A 9,790-nucleotide genomic window follows, 5' to 3' on the forward strand; every position below is an offset into this window, starting at 1 on the left:
GAGGGATTAGTTACATTTCAATTTCTTCTTTAATTAGTTTCAGCCCTTTAATGTTCACCACTTAAGAAAAAAATCCAGAAGGACTGGCAGGCCAGCCTCGAGCAATGCTTGAAAAAGCAGGTAACTCTTGAGTCAGCACATGGGAAAAGAAAACATATTCAATCGTTTTTTTTTTTTTTTGTTTTTTTTTTATAATGGTCACATTTCCAAGCAGTATTTGGAATGTTACATCAAGTACTGAATTGGTATTAGGCGATGGATACCTGTAAATTAATAGACGGAATAAACATTTACCTACATTTTTTAACGTTTATTTATTTTTGGGACAGAGAGAGACAGAGCATGAACGGGGGAGGGGCAGAGAGAGAGGGAGACACAGAATCGGAAGCAGGCTCCAGGCTCTGAGCCGTCAGCCCAGAGCCCGACGCGGGGCTCGAACTCACAAACTGCGAGATCGTGACCTGAGCTGAAGTCGGACGCTTAACCGACTGAGCCACCCAGGCGCCCCTACCTACATTTTTTAAAGGGGTTTAAAAAATAAAATCTCCACTTCCACAATACTCTTGAATTATTCATCAGTATAAAATGGCACTTTAACAAACTCACTTCAAGGGAGAATAACTACCATGAATACAAGACTTATTTCACCTTTATTTGTGACTTTGCAGAGGTTCAAACCGGCAAATAATAATCAATTTTCTTTTCACATAAAGGGAATTAGTTACTCCACTAATACCTTCAGAACCGTTGTAATAAAAACTTATTATTTTAAAAGGGTAATACAAAAGAGAACTTCACGGTCTTAAGAGACTATGCACAAGTGATAATACTTGGTATTAAAAACCAAGCAACCAACTAACCAACCAACCAACCACTGAAAGTCTGGCTCCCATTCTCTTTCTGAGAGTATTTGGCCTCTGATCATTCTCTTAAGACAGTAGTTTCCAAAGTCTGGTGTGTATTGGAATCACCGGGAGAGCTAACAGAGCACAGGGGAGCCCAGGGGCATTTATATAGGGAATGCCTGGGTCTGTACATCTTTACCAAACTCCCCAGTGATGCTTTCCAAACCAGGCTAGTCAAATTATCCGGGTAGCTTTGAAAAACAACAAATTCCCAGGCTCCACCCCAGGAAATTTTGATTCAGTGGGTTTGAGAAATCTTAAAACATAAAATAAACACCTTATTTAAAAAAAATGTTTTTTTAAACAAACTTCCCAAGTGGTTCTGATTGGTCAGATTTGGGAGTTGCTTACTTAGGATGCTTACTTATCTAAATAAGTGTCTTTCAAAAAATTCTAGGCCTCTGAGTTCATTAAGAATATTCATAACTTTGGGTAAGTTATAAATCACCATCCTGTGAGAATTTAACAAATTAAGCTGTCTAGAAGTGATTTGATACTAAAAACCCTACCCGATTTAGCACTTAAATTACTTAAAGATTTTCTGTCTATCTACTCAGTCCCCTCAGGCAAAGGTCTGTACATAAAATTTGTTTCTTAAGGCTGTTAAGTGCTAGGCACCCAAAGTGCTCAGAAGCAAGTTGCCCCACAGGATTTTGTTCTATTAACCTCTCCCTCTTCCATTCAGACTCCCCGAGCTGTGCGGAACAGACCTATTTCAGGGCACCACGGCCAACTGATGTCATTTGCAGTGTTTCACGTCAGGACACCAACCCAGAAACCTGCTAACCCCACTCCCACCCCGCTGGTAGCGAGATACTGAAAAACTCTAACGTGACAATTGATTCCTTTGGGGGAAAGAAATGCTCTCGCCACACACAATAAGTAGTTGAAAAGCTTGACTATTCTTGAAGCCAAGGTAAGAGAAAGCCAGTTATGACTTTAGAAGCTTCAAAAATACAGTGACTTTTGCGGTACCTCCTGTAGCCCAAAACCCATGGATATCCAGCCGCACTCCCGTGCGTCTTGGAATCAGAGGTTCAAATTCAAAGTCCAAGACAGGAAGAATCTGACAGCGATAACCTACGATGAATGTGGGAAATGCCCTTTGCTCTCGTTTTCCTCGCAATCTGAAGTCCTATCAGGTTGAGATATCAACATACATCAAATGGGAAAATGAACGTGAAAAACAGGTGGGGATTCTGATCACAGGTGCCGATTTCCAATGCTTCCCACAAAATCCCGGATCCCAAATGGAGAGATAAGATGAGCTTTCTTACACAGAAGGTGCCAACTGAGTCACAGCAGCCAGCAGCCAGTGGGAGCCCACCTGTGAGAGATGCAGAGATGCATTTGAGTCCCAGGCTTTCCTTAGTGATGATGGTCCTTCCAGGACAGCGGGCAGGAGACAGTTCAAATGCACATGAGATTGCCGGGTGGGCAACCAAGGGAAAGGGATGAAGAGACCTCCTGACAGTGGGAGGGAAACAAGCCAAAAACTACTAGCAGCACGCCCAGCTGGAGGAGGGCTTTGTCTGCAGATTGATGTAGTCCCCTTGGGTGGACAAAGACATATCTTCTCTGGAATTGCTCATCATCTTTTCAATGAGGACTCTAAAAAACAAATAAAAAGTAAGCCTGATAAACCGGGTGGAGGAAAGGGAGGGATGGCAGACAACTGTCTGCCTTATCACCAGATGGCATTCGGTAAAGCCACAACCTTAAATGCCCCTTTGTCCCCAGTTATCTCAGGAGAAAGGACAGCATCCCTGACCTTCCGAAGCTGGGATTCCAGCGGCTCAGTCTGTTCTTGTTTGTTCAGAAACAAGGAAAGAGGGTCCAAGGCAGGGAGCGGCGGCAGAAGACAGGTAAATCTGTGTGTCTAACCCCAGAACAACATGAGCTACTCACCTCATGGCCTCGTTAATATTTTTGTTCTCCTTGACCGATGTTTCTGTCCAACCTGTGAAACCATTCTCTTTACTGAACCGGTCAACTTGGTCTCGGCTCACCGCCCAGGGGGACAGATCACACTGGCAAAGAGAGTACACAAAAGGCAACACCATAAACTTCCTGAGAGTAGGAACACTGCTCAGATAGTTGCGGATTTAAAACCTTTCCACCAATGGCTAAGAGCACCAGCATCTAAAATCTAGTCAACATTCTCCCCAAAGAAAGTCCCAGCATCCCTTGAAAGGAGGTAGAGATGATTTTGCCAACTTGAGAAGGGGAAATGGATGCCTGGAATCAGAGAGCATTTTAGACATGCTTACTCTCTGACCACAGAGAGAGGCCAGGGGCCATTTTCCTAGATTAACCACATACTTTGTTGGCCAAGAGCAGGCAGGGCACGGGCTCTCCATTAGGCAGCGTGAGCTTGCTGTCCAAGTCCTGTTTCCATCTCTGGCTGTTGGTGAAGGTTGTGGCGTTGGTGACATCGAACATAATAACACAGGCGGAGGCATCCCGATAGTATAGTCGTGTCATGGAGGTGAAGCGCTCCTGCCCTGGGAGGAAAGAAGGGAGCTGTTGAAAACGTGATGCTAACAACTAGTCTCAACCCCCTCCAATACCCTGCCCTTCGTGTCTTCACTGTGGGGGGACAGGGCAGTAGGGCACTGTGGCCGAGTCCAGATTCTGTACCCAGACCGCCCAAGTCCAAATCCCCGCTCTGTCATTTACTATCTGCGTGACTTTGGCCAAGTCAAGCTTTCAGCGCCTCAGATTTCTCATCTGCAGAGCGGGGATAAAAGCAGTAGCTTTGATCACAGGGTTGCTATGAGGATTAACGAGTCATTGAATCTAAAATGCCGAGGAAAGTGCTTGGTATACAGTAAAAGTCAGCTATTATTATTATTGTCTCTATTTCCTGGGGATCTGGTTTCTCACCAAGGTCAGCTGAAACGCTGGAAAAAGCACCCTCCGTCTGCTGTGAGAGCGCCCACCTATGGTCTGGACAATCCACCACCCTGCCAAGCTGCTCCACCCACAGAGAAAAGGCCCGACATTTATCCAGGGCAAAACACCTACAGAAAACATCTACAGCGACTCATCTTATGTACCCTCTGAGCGACCCAGTCATTCCGGCTCCAGAAAAGCCCTTCTGGGATTGCTACCCAACTTTTTCTGAGGGCTTGCTGATTCAACCAAAATTTCTTCCTTTGTTCCTAATGCATCTTTGTAGCCTACCTGCAATATCCCACAGCTGGAGCCGCACCACCTCTGAGTCAGACCACTGGAGAACCTTCAGAGCAAAATCCACTGAAAATGCACGTAGAATTGAATAAGATTTACCTTTAAAAAATCCATGAACAAACCCGGAGCAAATGTGCAGTTTCAACTAGAGACGCATAACTCTAATCCTTTCTATTTACTTTTCAGCTCTCAATGGGCTGAGATGAGTCCACCACACCTGTGGAACAGACAATTCTTTTTTTTTTTTTAACGTTTATTATTATTTAAAAAAATTTTTTTAAGTGTTTATTCTTTTTTTTTTTTTTTTTTTTTTTTGAGAGAGAGAAAGAGAGAGAGTGCGCGGGAGGGGCAGAGAGAGAGGGAGACACAGAATCCGAAGCAGGCTCCAGGCTCCGAGCTGTCAGCACAGAGCCCGATGAGGGTCTCGAGCCCATGAACTGTGAGATCATGACCCGAGCTGAAGTCAGATGCTTAACCGACTCAGCCACCCAGGCACCCCTATTATTATCTTTTTAAGTAAACTCTACCCCCAACATGGGGCTCAAAGTCACAACCACAAGATCAAGAGTCACATGCTCTTCTGACGGAGAGTGTGCCTGGCACAGACAATTCATAACCACCCTCTGAAGGGGTCTTCGGCTTTTATTCTGTCAACAAACTCATCGATTTGTTACTACATCTCTCAGGCTGGGGGACAGGAGGGTGGGAGCAATTGTGAAAACCATTCCTGATCTCAAGCTACACAGTTTCTGGGAGGTCTAGGGGGTTTCCTTAGGGATGATCGGGCAAAAGGGGGAAATGAGGTAAGTGTGGGTAGCTTTTGCATCTTCCACATTCAATTTCGCTGTTGGTTTCTAATCCGATTGCATTACGAGGAGAACACACCCGGGGGGGGGGGGGGGATTCTATACCCTCCATAAAGCCCTAGGAATTTGGGGCAGGAATGGGCTAAAGTGCAGGGGTCCCAGAGGATTCCCAGGAAGAAGAAAGACCCCGCATGGATGATGCTTTAAGAGCAGTGCTGGAATCTGTAGATGCTGAGACTTCAGGAGCTAAGCCTGAAGGAGTCTGCCAGGGGGCCAAAGCCTTTTGATAAGGAGAGAAAATGAATAATTTCCCAGATTTGGAGATACATTTTCCCGCATCTGTGACAGAAATGAAAGCCAGGGGAAATTTAGAATAATTACTGAAAAAAAAAATATAGCCGGAGCCAATTATTCTTTACTAAGGGAAAACCAGAGCAATTGCTAAAAACTAATTAGCGAAATATTTTTTTTTAAGTTTTATTTTTATTTATTGATTTTGAGAGAGGGAGAGAGAGCGTGGGTGCAGGAGCTCACAAGTTGGGGAGGGGCAGAGAGGAGAGACTGAACGCCAAGCAGGCTCTACACCATCAGTGTAGGTGAGATCACGACCTGATCTGAGATGGAGTGGAACGCTTAACCGTGTGGGCTACCCAGGCATCCCTGTATTTTTAACCAAATCCATGAAATAGGGGACCTCATATTATTTAGGAGTTAGGGGGCAAAATGGTCAGGAAATAGTTTTTGAAACTTTAAACCCTAAATTTCGGGGCGCCTGGGTGGCTTAGTCAGTTAAGCGTCTGACTTCAGCTCAGGTCATGAGTTCGAGTCCTGCCTCGGGCTCTGTGCTGACGGCTCAGAGCCTGGAGCCTGCTTTGGATTCTGTCTCTCTCTCTCTCTCTCTCTCTCTGCCCCTCCCCCACTCACACTCTGTCTCTCTGTCAAAAATAGATGAACATTAAAAAAAATTTATAAACCCTAAATTTTGCTGGATGTTCCTAAGGAGGATGTTTTAATGGTAGTGTTAATGCTTGTTAATTTTTTTAAATTCCCTAATGGACACCAGCACCCATCTTCAATATTTACATTAGTGCAGGTTTTTTCCTTAAAAAAAAAAAAAAAAGAGTTCTCTTAATGTAGATAAATGAATAAATGTTGTGTTACTCTCCCCCTTCACCAGCCGTTCCCAGCTAAACACCTTCTACCTAACACAAAGGCATGTCTACCTCTGAGGGGAAAAAAAAAAGTTGAGTCCAAAGCCTGTCCCTAGAAACAAATGAACGAACTCCTTTGTGTTCCCTTCCTTTTTCACCTCCCCAGTTTGAGAGAAAAAAGGGGTGGAAAGATAGGCCAGATAACCCATATATTTCAGATTTCCTGAAGAATTTCTAGGTTGCCTTTATTTAAGCAATCCATGGACAAAAATACACACAGCTTACCAGCCTGGATAAGCATCAGATTGTGGGGGTCAGGGGCTCTCCCAGGTAGGCACCCCCAAACAAAGCTGGGATTCTAGGGGCGCCTGGGCGGCTCAGCCTTAAGGTGAAGCATCCAACTCTTGATCTCAGCTCAGGTCATGATCGAGCAGTTCTCCGAAGGAGCCCCACGTGGGGCTCTGCGCTGACAGAGGGAGCCCGCTTGGGATTCTCTCTCTCCCTCTCTCTCTGCGCCTACCCTGCTCTGTCTCTCTGTCTCTCTCAAAATAAATAAATTTTTAAAAATTATTAAACACACACACACACACACACACACACACACACACACACACACACTAGCGTCCTTTACGGCCAGATTAAACCCCTTTCTGTTCCTTCATCAGCTGCCTCGAACTCCTGTGAGAGGCAGGCCAAGAGCCCCAGCCGGCACCCAACCGGGCCTCCCAGGTAGGAGGGGTGGGGGGGGGGGGGTCCCAGCGGCCTCTGCTGATGACACGAATTTGCCCATGACCGCCTGGAAGGTTGCAGGAGACCTGAGTTCACAGTTCCCCGGGGGTAAACGCAACAATTGCGCATTTTCTCATCCTCCCTTCCCCATTCCTCCTTTTCACACCTTCGCCCAATCTCTTCCCCGGCAGTCAGCTCAGGCTGGGTGAACCTCACTGGGGAAACCCAAGAGAAACGTGCAAATCAAACACCGGGCAGTTACCCGCTCCAAGATCCCAGACACCTCCTTCCTGACGGAGGAAGGGCCTTCAGGGCTCGAAGCCCCCGGCTCCCCACCCGCAGGGGTCCGCCCCGCCCCCGCGGCGACGTCTCACCTCCCACCGTGGACTTGTAATGTTTGTTGAAGCTGTCCTGGGAGTATCGCTGCACCAGGGACGTCTTGCCCACCGCGGCGTCCCCCACCACCAGCACTTTGAACAGGTGATCGCGTCCGCCCATGGCTGGCGGGCTGGACTGGTGAGGGAGGCGGCCAGTGGGGTAGGGGGGGGGGGGGGAGTCGCTTGTTTTAACTCCTTCGGTTCCGGACCCCCTCAAACCGAAGACCGCCCGCTGGAGCGGCTCTGACGAGAAAGCAAAAAGGGAAACTTTGCACTCAACCTAGACGCGCTTCCTCCCCGTGCGGCCGCAGCCTGGGTGGGGCGCAGGGCGCGAGTTCCGAGCCCCCGGGCTGTTCGCACCTTCCCCACCCCCCGACCCCCCCCCCCCCCCCCGCACCGGGCTGCCCAGAAACTGGAGGGGACCCAGCGGTGCCTCGCCCACGGGGACTTCCCCGGAGCGGCGCCAGCGGGCGAACCCGGGTCAGCGCTTACACGGATGGGGCCAGACGACGGGGGCCCTCCCCGCCCTGCACAAACCAAATTCCGGGCAAGGAGCTGCTCACACTTAGACCCCGGGGACCCGGGGCCGCCTAGGGCGGCGCGGGGCCCCTTGTCTTCCTCCGCACGCGTCACGTGCAGGGCGGCTTGGGGCACTACATTCCCCAGCTTACCTCCAGGCGAAGAGAAACTAGCGGAGAGCGGAGACTGCCCCGCGAGGCCTCCTGGGAAAGGTAGTTTATGCACTTTTTTTTGTTTTTTGAAACGCTGCACAAAGTTTCAAGGCTTTCAAACCTCTTCGGTGGTTCGGGATCTTACTTTATAGTAAGCCCGGAATGGAAAAGATCCTTCAGAGGCGATTTATTCCACACGATCTCACCTGCCTCATTCCGTCCCCAGATTTCTCATTAAAGGTTTTATGGAACAAAGGTTAAAAATTGTTCCATAGATTCCATAAATGATTCAACTAATAGAAGTTCCAGCCTCATCCCTCATGCTCCCAGCGAAGTCCATTTGCTGTTTCTTTGATCACACAGACAAATCGCCAGTATCTTAGGAACATGAAGGCTAGCTCTTTCATTTGCCATGTGGCTAGGATAAGTCAAGTTCAGGGACATTTGATCAAGAGACTGACCCTTAGAAAAACTTATGCCATTAAATGTCGGTTATTATTATTATTTGATAACTGGCCACAACAGTAAAGGTAGAAAACGAAGAGACAGTTCCTTATTCTCACTTCACAATTCCCAATCTCATCGTTTGAACTGGCAGCTAACTGGAGTCCACTGGGAGTCCTCCTCCATTTGCTGCTGCCGCTGCTCATAAATAATCATTAAACTACACTTTTGCCAGTGATTTAAAAATTTCGGCCTATAACTTTCATGACCTACCCCACCTTTAGTTAAAGAGTTAAGGGGACCTGAGATTCATGGCAAGCAAAATAGCTCTATTTTTCTGGGCTTTTGCCAGAAACAGAAAAAAACAGCAAGCCCTGGGAAACACAGCTATGCGCAGGTCTCTTAAAAAAAAAATTTTTTTTTAACGTTTATATATTTTTAGAGACAGAAAGACAGCATGAGTGGGGGAGGGGCAGAGAGACCTGGTAACACAGAATCGGAAGCAGCCTCTTGATAGACAGGCTATCTCTTATGACCCTTGAGGACAGAACATCAGCATGATTCATGAGGTATTTGGCCCAAAATGTTTGTTACCCAGGGGGCGCCTGGGTGGCTCAGTTGGTTGAGTCCAACTTCAGCTCAGGTCATGATCTCACAGTTCCTGAGTTTGAGCCCCACATCGGGCTTGGAGCCTGGAGCCTAGAGCCTGGAGCCCGAAGCCTGCTTCAGATTCTGTCTCCCTCTATCTCTGCCCCTCCCCTGCTTATATTCTGTCTGTCTGTCTGTCTCTCTCTTTCAAAAATAAATAAACTTAAAAAAAAAAGTTTGCTACCCAAGTATGGGAGGTCAGGCTAGCTGGTCATCTGAGAGCCCTTTCCAAGGGTCTCTTCTCAGTTCCCATTGGCTTTGATGTAGCTGACGACCCTTTGACAACTCTTTGGCTTTGTGGTTGGTCCTCTTGTCTCTCTGACCATTACCTTTTTCTTTTATGGTTTCTTTCCACCCCATCATGCCCAAAAGGGGCTATTTTTCTAAGGCTTGATTCTTGGTCCTTGAGCTGATCATTCATTAAACGCCATTCATGAATTGCTCTTGGCTTCAAATATCTCTCAGTCTTGACTTTATTTATATTTTTATCTCCAATCAATTATATTCAACTGGTACTTAAAGGTGCCTCCACTTGGATGTGGTTTCACAGCCTCCCTCTTAGTACATCATCACAAAAATGGCTCCTTTTCTCAGGGTCCCCATTTTTGTCACTGGTCTCATTGTTTCTTTGCTCCACTCAGGTTTCAGACCTCGAGCACTAAAAACAAAACTTTTTTAGGCCCGCCTGGGTGGATCAGTCGGTTAAGCGTCTGACTTCGGCTCAGGTCATCATCTCACGGTAACAGCTATTCCACTCTTTGATTCTATAAATTTGTCTATTTTATTTTATTATTAATTTTTAAATATTTAGTTATTTGAGAGAGAGGGAGCAAGCGGGGGAAGGGGCAGAGAAAGAGGGAGAGAGAG

At 47.0% G+C, this 9,790-nt stretch overlaps 1 protein-coding gene across 4 annotated transcripts; it reads right to left on the bottom strand.

The window, feature by feature from the left end:
* Nucleotides 1-631: 631 nt before the first annotated feature.
* On the bottom strand, nt 632-7,826 carry RAB29 (RAB29, member RAS oncogene family). Of its 4 annotated transcripts, none has more exons than XM_078441333.2 (6): nt 7,724-7,826; nt 7,158-7,403; nt 4,092-4,163; nt 3,228-3,409; nt 2,814-2,935; nt 632-2,516 (listed from the first exon to the last, which is right to left on the bottom strand). In XM_078441333.2, the coding sequence occupies exons 2-6, from the start codon at nt 7,279-7,281 to the stop codon at nt 2,405-2,407; spliced, it is 612 nt and encodes a 203-aa protein (XP_078297459.1). In that variant the 5' UTR covers nt 7,282-7,403; nt 7,724-7,826; the 3' UTR covers nt 632-2,404. The 4 variants fall into 4 exon arrangements, with proteins under 4 accessions (XP_078297459.1, XP_078297458.1, XP_060500274.1 ...); XM_078441332.2 differs by having other exon boundaries at nt 7,698-7,818; XM_060644291.3 differs by having other exon boundaries at nt 632-2,232; nt 7,653-7,803.
* Between the last annotated feature and the right edge of the window lie 1,964 nt (nt 7,827-9,790).

This window comes from Panthera onca, chromosome F1 (genome assembly GCF_046562875.1).
Source record: "Panthera onca isolate mPanOnc1 chromosome F1, mPanOnc1 haplotype 2, whole genome shotgun sequence".
In the NCBI taxonomy this organism is placed as follows: Eukaryota; Metazoa; Chordata; class Mammalia; order Carnivora; family Felidae; genus Panthera; species Panthera onca.

Coding starts and splice junctions, on each gene's coding strand:
- RAB29 (XM_078441333.2), bottom strand. CDS start 7,281: ATGGGCGGACGCGATCACCTGTTCAAAGTGCTGGTGGTGGGGGACGCC. Junction 4,164..7,157: donor TTACAAGTCCACGGTGGGAG/GTGAGACGTCGC, acceptor GTGCATTTTCAG/TGGATTTTGCTCTGAAGGTT. Junction 2,936..3,227: donor GCCTGCTCTTGGCCAACAAA/GTATGTGGTTAA, acceptor TCTCTTTGCCAG/TGTGATCTGTCCCCCTGGGC.